The 13,505-nt window shown below is 50.8% G+C and overlaps 1 protein-coding gene across 1 annotated transcript in view; it reads right to left on the bottom strand.

Moving 5' to 3' along the window:
• Window positions 1–13,505, bottom strand: part of ano7 (anoctamin 7) — a 44,994-nt gene that overhangs the window by 8,144 nt on the left and 23,345 nt on the right. The window contains exons 19-22 of the mRNA XM_031905834.1: window positions 11,239–11,375; window positions 9,793–9,998; window positions 964–1,106; window positions 161–251 (exon numbers count right to left, since the gene is read on the bottom strand). Coding sequence (XP_031761694.1) covers window positions 161–251; window positions 964–1,106; window positions 9,793–9,998; window positions 11,239–11,375 — 577 coding nt within the window. The remainder of the gene's footprint in view (window positions 1–160; window positions 252–963; window positions 1,107–9,792; window positions 9,999–11,238; window positions 11,376–13,505) is intronic.

Below are 13,505 nucleotides of genomic sequence, written 5' to 3'. Positions count from 1 at the left end.
CCCCCCCATTTTTTTAAGGTGGCAACACTTTTTATGTTGCAAGGGTTAATTTATTGCTAATGCCCCTCACAGAAGGTCCCATGCAAATATCCCATTCCTGCCCCCCCTCTATATCCCATTCCAAACCTGCCCCAACCCCCCCAGACAATTTGCCCCTCACCTCAAATGCAATAATGAATCCCAAGCGCACAGCCAGGAGCTTCCAGTAGAACAGAGTGTAATTCCCATCCTCATCCCGGAAAGCTTTGTACCTACGGAATAAGGGGGGTATGGCAGCGCCGGTATGGGCAGGGGGGCATTAGTGCCATCTGAGGGAATCTGTATGGCAGCGCCGGTATGGGCAGGGGGGCATTAGTGCCATAATCTGAGGGAATCTGTATGGCAGCGCCGGTATGGGCAGGGGGGCATTAGTGCCATCTGAGGGAATCTGTATGGCAGCGCCGGTATGGGCAGGGGGGCATTAGTGCCATCTGAGGGAATCTGTATGGCAGCGCCGGTATGGGCAGGGGGCATTTAGTGCCATCTGAGGGCTGTATGGCAGCGCCGGTATGGGCAGGGGGCATTAGTGCCATCTGAGGGAATCTGTATGGCAGCGCCGGTATGGGCAGGGGGGCATTATGCCATCTGAGGGAATCTGTATGGCAGCGCCGGTATGGGCAGGGGGGCATTAGTGCCATCTGAGGGAATCTGTATGGCAGCGCCGGTATGGGCAGGGGGCATTAGTGCCATCTGAGGGAATCTGTACGGGCAAGGGGGCATTAGTGCCATCTCAGGGAATCTGTATGGCAGCGCCGGTATGGGCAGGGGGGCATTAGTGCCATCTCAGGGAATCTGTATGGGCAGGGGGGCATAAGTGCCATCTGAGGGAATCCATATGGCAGCGCCCATTCTATACTGTGCTGCCTGGGGGGCAGTATTATCCAATAAGGGAGGCTGGAATGAGCAGTAGGAGGGGCTTGTTACCTGCACACCGTGTGGTTGGCAGAGACGTAGGCGCGGGGGGAGTAGGCGAGGGTGAAGTTCAGGTACCCGCTCAGGTCGCTGTTATACTCGTACTGGTACAGGAGCCGCGGGAGGAAGTCAGATGTGAAGGCGATGAGAAAGGCCTGAATGGGACATAGATAGTCAGCTCCTACTCACTCTTATACCCCCCCATACTCACACTCATATCCCCCCATACTCACACTATACCCCCCCATACTCACACTCATATCCCCCCATACTCACACTATACCCCCCCATACTCACACTCATATCCCCCCCATACTCACACTCATATCCCCCCATACTCACACTCATATCCCCCCATACTCACTCTTATATCCCCCATACTCACACTCATATCCCCCCATACTCACTCTTATATCCCCCCATACTCACACTCTTATACATCCCCATACTCACTCTTATACCCCCCCATACTCACACTCATATCCCCCCATACTCACACTATACCCCCCCATACTCACACTCATATCCCCCCCATACTAACACTTATACCCCCCATACTCACACTCATATCCCCCATACTCACACTCATATCCCCCATACTCACACTCATATCCCCCCATACTCACGCTTATACCCCCATTTACTCACACTCATATCCCCCCCATACTAACACTTATACCCCCCCATACTCACACTCATATCCCCCCATACTCACACTTATACCCCCCCATACTCACACTCATATCCCCCCCATACTAACACTTATACCCCCCATACTCACACTCATATTCCCCCATACTCACACTTATACCCCCCCATACTCACACTCATATCCCCCCCATACTAACACTTATACCCCCCATACTCACACTCATATCCCCCCATACTCACACTCATATCCACCCATACTCACACTCATATCCCCCCATACTCACGCTTATATCCCCCCATACTCACGCTTATAATCCCCCCATACTCACTCTTATATCCCCCTCATACTCACACTCATATCCCCCCATACTCACTTTTATATCCCCCTATACTCACACTCTTATATCCCCCCATACTCACTCTTATATCCCCCCATACTCACTCTTATATCCCCCCATACTCACTCTTATATCCCCCCATACTCACACTCATATCCCCCCATACTCACACTCATATCCCCCATACTCACTCTTATATCCCCCCATACTCACTCTTATATCCCCCCATACTCACTCTTATATCCCCCCATACTCACACTCATACCCCCCATACTCACTCTTATATCCCCCAATACTCACACTCATATCCCCCCCATACTCACACTCATATCCCCCATACTCACACTCATAATCCCCCATACTCACTCTTATATCCCCCATACTCACTCTTATATCCCCCCATACTCACACTCATATCCCCCCATACTCACTCTTATATCCCCCATACTCACTCTTATATCCCCCGATACTCACACTCATATCCCCCCCATACTCACACTCATATCCCCCCATACTCACTCTTATATCCCCCCATACTCACACTCATATCCCCCCATACTCACTCTTATATCCCCCTCATACTCACACTCTTATATCCCCCCATACTCACTCTTATATCCCCCTCATACTCACACTCTTATATCCCCCCATACTCACTCTTATATCCCCCTCATACTCACACTCTTATATCCCCCATACCCACACTCTTATATCCCACTTACTCACTCTTATATCGCCCCTACTCACTCTTATATCCCCCCATACTCACACTCATATACACCCCCATACTCACTCTTATATCTCCCCTACTCACTCTTATATCCCCCCATACTCACACTCTTATACACCCCCATACTCACTCTTATATCCCCCCTACTCACTCTTATATCCCCCCATACTCACACTCTTATACACCCCCATACTCACTCTTATATCCCACCTACTCACTCTTTACCCCCCCATACTCACACTCTTATACACCCCCATACTCACTCTTATATCCCCCTACTCACTCTTATATCCCCCCATACTCACACTCTTATACACCCCCATACTCACTCTTATATCCCCCCTACTCACTCTTATACCCCCCCATACTCACACTCTTATACACCCCATAACTCACTCTTATATCCCCCCATACTCACTCTTATATCCCCCCATACTCACACTCTTATATCCCCCCATACTCACTCTTATATCCCCCCTACTCACTCTTATATCCCCATACTCACACTCTTATACACCCCCATACTCACTCTTATATCCCCCCATACTCACTCTTATATCCCCCCATACTCACTCTTATATCCCCCCATACTCACTCTTATACCCCCCATACTCACACTCATATCCCCCCATACTCACACTCTTATACACCCCATACTCACTCTTATATCCCCCCATACTCACATTCATATCCCCCCCATACCCACACTCATTTCACCCCATACTCACTCTTATACCCCCCCATACTCACACTCATATCCCCCCCATACCCACACTCATATCCCCCATACTCACTCTTATACCCCCCATACTCACACTCATATCCCCCCATACTCACTCTTATATCCCCCATACTCACATTCATATCCCCCCATACCCACACTCATATCCCCCCATACTCACTCTTATACCCCCCATACTCACACTCATATCCCCCCACCCACACTCATATCCCCCATACTCACTCTTATTACCCCCCCATACTCACACTCATATCCCCCCATACTCACTCTTATATCCCCCCATACTCACTCTTATATCCCCCCATACTCACACTCATATCCCCCATACTCACACTCATATTCCCCCCAACTCACACTCATATCCCCCATACTCACTCTTATATCCCCCTCATACTCACACTCTTATATCCCCCCATACTCACACTCTTATATCCCCCCATACTCACTCTTATATCCCCCATACTCACACTCATATCCCCCCATACTCACACTCATACCCCATACTCACATTCATATCCCCCCATACTCACTCTTATTCCCCCCATACTCACACTCATATCCCCGCCCATACTCACACTCATATCCCCCCATACCCACTCTTATATCCCCCCATACTCACACTCATATCCCCCCATACTCACTCTTATATCCCCCCATACTCACACTCATATCCCCCCATACTCACACTCATATCCCCCATACTCACTCTTATATCCCCCCATACTCACACTCATATCCCCCCATACTCACACTCATATCCCCCCATACTCACACTCATATCCCCCTATACTCACTCTTATATCCCCCTCATACTCACACTCTTATATCCCCCATACTCACTCTTATATCCCCCTCATACTCACACTCTTATCCCCCCATACTCACTCTTATATCCCCTACTCACTCTTATATCCCCCCCCCAACTCACACTCTTATATCCCCCTACTCACTCTTATATCCCCCCCATACTCACACTCTTATATCCCCCATACTCACTCTTATATCCCCCCTACTCACTCTTATATCCCCCCATACTCACACTCTTATATCCCCCCATACTCACTCTTATATCCCCCCCATACTCACACTCTTATATCCCCCATACTCACTCTTATATCCCCCCTACTCACTCTTATATCCTCCCATACTCACTCTTATATCCCCCCCTACTCACTCTTATATCCCCCATACTCACACTCTTATATCCCCCATACTCACTCTTATATCCCCCTCATACTCACACTCTTATATCCCCCCATACTCACTCTTATATCCCCCCTACTCACTCTTATATCCCCCCCATACTCACACTCTTATATCCCCCCTACTCACTCTTATATCCCCCATACTCACACTCTTATATCCCCCATACTCACTCTTTATCCCCCCTACTCACTCTTATATCCCCCCCATACTCACACTCTTATATCCCCCCATACTCACTCTTATATCCCCCCATACTCACACTCTTATATCCCCCCATACTCACTCTTATATCCCCCTACTCACTCTTATATCCTCCCATACTCACTCTTATATCCCCCCTACTCACTCTTATATCCCCCCATACTCACACTCTTATATCCCCCCATACTCACTCTTATATCCCCCTCATACTCACACTCTTATATCCCCCATACTCACTCTTATATCCCCCTCATACTCACACTCTTATATCCCCCCATACTCACTCTTATATCCCCCTATACTCACACTTTATATCCCCCATACTCACTCTTAATTCCCCTCATACTCACACTCTTATATCCCCCATACTCACTCTTATACCCCCCTACTCACTCTTATATCCCCCCATACTCACTTTTATACCCCCCATACTCACACTCTTATACACCCCCATACTCACTCTTATATCCCCCTACTCACTCTTATATCCCCCCCATACTCACACTCATATCCCCCCATACCCACTCTTATATCCCCCCATACTCACACTCATATCCCCCCCATACTCACACTCATATCCCCCCATACTCACTCTTATATCCCCGCCATACTCACACTATAATCCCCCCATACTCACACTCATATCCCCCATACTCACACTCATATCCCCCCATACTCACTCTTATATCCCCCTCATACTCACACTCTTATACCCCCATACTCACTCTTATATCCCCCTCATACTCACACTCTTATATCCCCCTACTCACTCTTATATCCCCCTACTCACTCTTATATCCCCCCCCATACTCACACTCTTATATCCCCCCTACTCACTCTTATATCCCCCCATACTCACACTCTTATATCCCCCCATACTCACTCTTATATCCCCCCTACTCACTCTTATATCCCCCCCATACTCACACTCTAGTTATATCCCCCCATACTCACTCTTATATCCCCCCATACTCACACTCTTATATCCCCCCATACTCACTCTTATATCCCCCCTACTCACTCTTATATCCTCCCATACTCACTCTTATATCCCCCCTACTCACTCTTATATCCCCCCATACTCACACTCTTATATCCCCCCATACTCACTCTTATATCCCCCTCATACTCACACTCTTATATCCCCCCATACTCACTCTTATATCCCCCTCATACTCACACTCTTATATCCCCCCATACTCACTTTATATCCCCCTCATACTCACACTCTTATATCCCCGCCATACTCACTCTTATATCCCCCTCATACTCACACTCTTATATCCCCCCATACTCACTCTTATATCCCCCCTACTCACTCTTATATCCCCCATTACTCACTCTTATAACCCCCCCTACTCACACTCTTATACACCCCATACTCACTCTTATATCCCCCCTACTCACTCTTATATCCCCCCCATACTCACACTCTTATATCCCCATTACTCACTCTTATATCCCCCATACTCACTCTTATATCCCCCCATACTCACACTCTTATATCCCCCAATACTCACTCTTATATCCCCCTCATACTCACACTCTTATATCCCCCCATACTCACTCTTATATCCCCCCTACTCACTCTTATATCCCCCCCATACTCACTCTTATATCCCCCCCTACTCACTCTTATATCCCCCCTACTCACTCTTTATATCCCCCCATACTCACACTCTTATACACCCCCATACTCACTCTTATATCCCCCTTACTCACTCTTATATCCCCCTACTCACACTCTTATACACCCCCATACTCACTCTTATATCCCCCCTACTCACTCTTATACCCCCCCTTACTCACACTCTTATACACCCCCATACTCACTCTTATATCCCCCCTACTCACTCTTATATCCCCCCCATACTCACACTCTTATATCCCCCCATACTCACTCTTATATTCCCCCCATACTCACACTCTTATATCCCCCCCATACTCACTCTTATATCCCCCTCATACTCACACTCTTATATCCCCCCATACTCACTCTTATATCCCCCTACTCACTCTTATATCCCCCCATACTCACTCTTATATCCCCCATACTCACTCTTATATCCCCCCATACTCACTCTTATACCCCCCCATACTCACACTCTTATACACCCCCATTCTCACTCTTATATCCCCCCTACTCACTCTTATATCCCCCCATACTCACTCTTTTATCCCCCCTACTCACTCTGATATCCCCCCATACTCACACTCTTATATCCCCCCATACTCACTCTTATATCCCCCCATACTCACTCTTATATCCCCCATACTCACTCTTATATCCCCCCTACTCACTCTTATATCCCCCCATACTCACACTCTTATACACCCCCATACTCACTCTTATATCCCCCCTACTCACTCTTATATCCCCCCATACTCACTCTTATACCCCCCATACTCACACTCTTATACACCCCATACTCACTCTTATACCCCCCTACTCACTCTTATATCCCCATAACTTACTCTTATACCCCCCCATACTCACACTCTTATACACCCCATACTCACTCTTATATCCCCCCTACTCACTCTATATTCCCCCCATACTCACACTCTTATACACCCCCATACTCACTCTTATATCCCCCTACTCACTCTTATATCCCCCATACTCACACTCTTATACACCCCCATACTCACTCTTATATCCCCCCATACTCATACTCACACTCTTAAATCCCCCCCATACTCACTCTTATATCCCCCCATACTCACTCCCTTATTTCCCACCATATTCACATATTTTATGTGCGCCTTACTTCCTGCCTTATTTGCGCTTTACTTCCTGCCTTACTTGTGCCTTACTTCCTGCCTTATTTGCGCCTTACTTCCTGCCTTATTTGCGCTTTACTTCCTGCCTTACTTGCGCCTTACTTCCTGCCTTATTTGCGCCTTACTTCCTGCCTTATTTGCGCCTTACTTCCTGCCTTATATGCGCCTTACTTCCTGCCTTATTTGTGCCTTACTTCCTGCCTTACTTGCGCCTTACTTCCTGCCTTATTTGCACCTTACTTCCTGCCTTATTTGCGCCTTACTTCCTGCCTTACTTGCGCCTTAAGTCCTGCCTTATTTGCACCTTACTTCCTGTCTTATTTGCGCCTTACTTCCTGCCTTACTTGCCCCTTACTTCCTGCCTTACTTGCCCCTTACTTCCTGCCTTATTTGCGCCTTACTTCCTGCCTTACTTGCTCCTTACTTCCTGTCTTATTTGCACCTTTCTTCCTGCCTTATTTGCGCCTTACTTCCTGTCTTACTTCCTGCCTTATTTGCGCCTTACTTCCTGCCTTACTTGCGCCTTACTTCCTGCCTTATTTGAGCGTTACTTCCTGCCTTATTTGCGCCTTACTTCCTGCCTTACTTGCGCCTTACTTCCTGTCTTACTTGCGCCTTACTTCCTTCCTTATTTGAGTTTTACTTCCTGCCTTACTTGCGCCTTACTTCCTGTCTTACTTGCGCCTTACTTCCTGCCTTATTTGAGCCTTACTTCCTGCCTTACTTGCGCCTTACTTCCTGCCTTATTTGAGCCTTACTTCCTGCCTTACTTGCGCCTTACTTCCTGTCTTATTTGCGCCTTACTTCCTGTCTTACTTGCGCCTTACTTCCTGTCTTACTTGCGCCTTACTTCCTGCCTTATTTGCGCCTTACTTCCTGCCTTACTTGCGCCTTACTTCCTGTCTTACTTGCGCCTTACTTCCTGCCTTATTTGCGCCTTACTTCCTGCCTTACTTGCGCCTTACTTCCTGCCTTATTTGCGCCTTACTTCCTGTCTTACTTGCGCCTTACTTCCTGTCTTATTTGCGCCTTACTTCCTGTCTTACTTGCGCCTTACTTCCTGCCTTATTTGAGCCTTACTTCCTGCCTTACTTGCGCCTTACTTCCTGCCTAACTTGCTCCTTACTTCCTGGCAAGGAAGCAGCTGGCAGGGAAGCAGCTGGCAGGGAGTGGGCATAGAGGGCGCTGTATCCCTTCCCCGCTTACTAAGGACACTGGGTCGGTACCAGTTGGGTATTGGGCAGGGAAGCAGCTGGCAGGGAGTGGGCATAGAGGGCACAGTATCCCTTCCCCGCTTACTAAGGACACTGGGTCGGTACCAGTTGGGTATTGGGCAGAAAGCAGCTGGCAGGGAGTGGGCATAGAGGGCACAGTATCCCTTCCCCGCTTACTAAGGACACTGGGTCGGTACCAGTTGGGTATTGGGCAGGGAAGCAGCTGGCAGGGAGTGGGCATAGAGGGCACAGTATCCCTTCCCCGCTTACTAAGGACACTGGGTCGGTACCAGTTGGGTATTGGCAGGGAAGCAGCTGGCAGGGAGTGGGCATAGAGGGCACAGTATCCCTTCCCCGCTTACTAAGGACACTGGGTCGGTACCAGTTGGGTATTGGGCAGGGAAGCAGCTGGCAGGGAGTGGGCATAGAGGGCACAGTATCCCTTCCCCGCTTACTAAGGACACTGGGTCGGTACCAGTTGGGTATTGGGCAGGGAAGCAGCTGGCAGGGAGTGGGCATAGAGGGTGCTGTATACCTTCCCTGCTTACTAAGGACACTGGGTCGGTACCAGTTGGGTATTGGGCAGGGAAGCAGCTGGCAGGGAGTGGGCATAGAGGGCGCTGTATCCCTTCCCCGCTTACTAAGGACACTGGGTCGGTACCAGTTGGGTATTGGGCAGGGAAGCAGCTGGCAGGGAGTGGGCATAGAGGGCGCTGTATCCCTTCCCCGCTTACTAAGGACACTGGGTCGGTACCGGTTGGGTATTCGGCAGGGAAGCAGCTGGCAGGGAGTGGGCATAGAGGGCACAGTATCCGTTCCCCGCTTACTAAGGACACTGGGTCGGTACCAGTTGGGTATTGGGCAGGGAAGCAGCTGGCAGGGAGTGGGCATAGAGGGCACAGTATCCCTTCCCCGCTTACTAAGGACACTGGGTCGGTACCAGTTGGGTACTGGGGTGGCACAGACTTTACTCACATTGACAATGACAGAGAGTTGTGCCAGCGCTTCCAGGATGAGGAACCAGACGCCGATGCCCTGTGCCCGCTCTGCCACCGGCCGCCGATACTCACACACAAACTTCTGGGCATCCAGGCGGATTTCCACCCAGTTATTGAGGAGGGCGAAGAGCGGCGCCAGCGGAAACGCAGCCACGAAAATCGTAATGAACCCAAACTGCAGAACTGCAAGATATGAAGTGTCACCCAAACCAGCCTGGCACCCACTGCTACCCGCCAGCACCCACTGTGCTACACGCCAGCACCCACTGTTACCCACCAGCACCCACTGCTACCCGCCAGCACCCACTGTACTACCCACCAGCACCCACTGTACTACCCACCAGCACCCACTGCTACCCGCCAGCACCCACTGTACTACCCACCAGCACCCACTGTTACCCACCAGCACCCACTGTTACTCGCCAGCACCCACTGTTACCCGCCAGCACCCACTGTGCTACACGCCAGCACCCACTGTTACCCACCAGCACCCACTGCTACCCGCCAGCACCCACTGTTACCCACCAGCACCCACTGCTACCCGCCAGCACCCACTGTACTACCCACCAGCACCCACTGTTACCCACCAGCACCCACTGTACTACCCACCAGCACCCACTGCTACCCGCCAGCACCCACTGTACTACCCACCAGCACCCACTGTTACCCACCAGCACCCACTGTACTACCCACCAGCACCCACTGTTACCCGCCAGCACCCACTGCTACCCGCCAGCACCCACTGTGCTACCCACCAGCACCCACTGTGCTACCTGCCAGCACCCACTGTGTTACCCATTGTACCCACTGTACTACCCGCCGGCACCCACTGTGCTACCCGCCAGCACCCACTGTTACCCACCAGCACCCACTGTGCTACCCACCAGCACCCACTGTTACTCACCAGCACCCACTGTGTTACCCATTGTACCCACTGTTACCCGCCGGCACCCACTGTGCTACCCGCCAGCACCCACTGTTACCCACCAGCACCCACTGTGCTACCCGTCAGCACCCACTGTGTTACCCATTGTACCCACTGTTACCCACCGGCACCCACTGTGCTACCCGCCAGCACCCACTGTTACCCGCCGGCACCCACTGTGTTACCCGCCGGCACCCACTGTGTTACCCGCCGGCACCCACTGTGTTACCCGCCTGCACCCACTGTGTTACCCGCCGGCACCCACTGTGTTACCCGCCGGCACCCACTGTGTTACCCGCCGGCACCCACTGAGGGATGGGGGAGGAGTTACAGAGGGATGGGGGAGGAGTTACAGAGGGATGGGGGAGGAGTTGTTGAACATTCAGCAAAGCCAGTGAATATAATAGAGAAAATTGTGGGTGGAGAGTAGGGTAGATGGGTGGGACTAATGATATAATGCCTGATTAATATGGACGGGGGTGGAGCCTAGGCACTTACCCATCTCCAGATACTCCTCAAACAGCCCCTCACACTCTATCAGCTCATAGTCCTGCCCCCAGCGCTGCGGCTCCTCCCTCAGCTGAGTGCCCCTCACTTTGGCCAACTGGCGCTTCTGGCGCCACGACTTCAGCTTCCTGAGGGGCACAGTATTGGTTATATAGGGGGGCAGTAAGGAGAATGCAACAACTGCCACATGGACTCTATATACACCCCGGCCTACTGTACTTACCCTATATACACCCCCGGCCTACTGTACTTACCCTATATACACCCCCGGCCTACTGTACTTACCCTATATACACCCCCGGCCTACTGTACTTACCCTATATACACCCCCGGCCTACTGTACTTACCCTATATACACCCCCGGCCTACTGTACTTACCCCATATACACCCCCGGCCTACTGTACTTACCCTATATACACCCCGGCCTACTGTACTTACCCCATATACACCCCCCCGGCCTACTGTACTTACCCCATATACACCCCCGCCTACTGTACTTACCCTATATACACCCCCGGCCTACTGTACTTACCCCATATACACCCCGGCCTACTGTTGGTTTTTAACTTACCCCATATACACCCCCGGCCTACTGTACTTACCCTATATACACCCCCGGCCTACTGTACTTACCCCATATACACCCCCGGCCTACTGTACTTACCCTATATACACCCCGGCCTACTGTACTTACCCCATATACACCCCCGGCCTACTGTACTTACCCCATATACACCCCCGGCCTACTGTACTTACCCTAATCACCCCCGGCCTACTGTACTTACCCTATATACACCCCGCATACTGTACTTACCCTATATACACCCCCGGCCTACTGTACTTACCCTATATACACCCCCGCTAGTGTACTTACCCTATATACACCGCCGGCCTACTGAACTTACCCTATATAAACCCCCCGGCCTACTGTACTTACCCCATATACACCCCCGGCCTACTGTACTTACCCTATATACACCCCCGGCCTACTGTACTTACCCTATATACACCCCCGGCCTACTGTACTTACCCCATATACACCCCCGGCCTACTGTACTTACCCCATATACACCCCCGGCCTACTGTACTTACCCTATATACACCCCCGGCCTACTGTACTTACCCTATATACACCCCCGGCCTACTGTACTTACCCTTATACCCCCGGCCTACTGTACTTGCCCTATATACACCCCCGGCCTACTGTACTTACCCTATATACACCCCCGGCTTACTGTACTTACCCTATATACACCCCCGGCCTACTGTACTTACCCCATATACACCCCCGGCCTACTGTACTTACCCTATATACACCCCCGGCCTACTGTACTTACCCTATATACACCCCCGGCCTACTGTACTTACCCTATATACACCCCCGGCCTACTGTACTTACCCTATATACACCCCCGGCCTACTGTACTTACCCTATATACACCCCGGCCTTACTGTACCTACCCTATATACACCCCGCCTTACTGTACTTACCCTATATACACCCCCAGCCTACTGTACTTACCCTATATACACCCCCGGCCTACTGTACTTACCCTATATACACCCCTGGCTTACTGTACTTACCCCATATACACCCCCAGCCTACTGTACTTACCCTATATACACCCCCGGCCTACTGTACTTACCCTATATACACCCCTGGCTTACTGTACTTACCCCATATACCCCCCGGCCTACTGTACTTACCCCAAATACACCCCGCCTACTGTACTTACCCTATATACACCCCCAGCCTACTGTACTTACCCTATATACACCCCCGGCCTACTGTACTTACCCCATATACACCCCCGGCCTACTGTACTTACCCTATATAAACCCCGGCCTACTGTACTTACCCTATATACACCCCCGGCCTACTGTACTTACCCTATATACACCCCCGGCCTACTGTACTTACCCTATATACACCCCCGGCCTACTGTGCTTACCCTATATACACCCCCGGCCTACTGTGCTTACCCTATATACACCCCCGGCTTACTGTACTTACCCCATATACACCCCCAGCCTACTGTACTTACCCTATATACACCCCCGGACCTACTGTACTTACCCTATATACACCCCTGGCTTACTGTACTTTACCCCATATACACCCCCAGCCTACTGTACTTACCCTATACACCCCCGGCCTACTGTACTTACCCTATATACACCCCTGGCTTACTGTACTTACCCCATATACACCCCCGGCCTACTGTACTTACCCTATATACACCCCGGGGCTACTGTA

This window comes from Xenopus tropicalis, chromosome 7, assembly GCF_000004195.4.
Source record: "Xenopus tropicalis strain Nigerian chromosome 7, UCB_Xtro_10.0, whole genome shotgun sequence".
NCBI classification, from domain to species: Eukaryota; Metazoa; Chordata; class Amphibia; order Anura; family Pipidae; genus Xenopus; species Xenopus tropicalis.
This window is presented reverse-complemented; position numbering and strand designations above follow the sequence as displayed.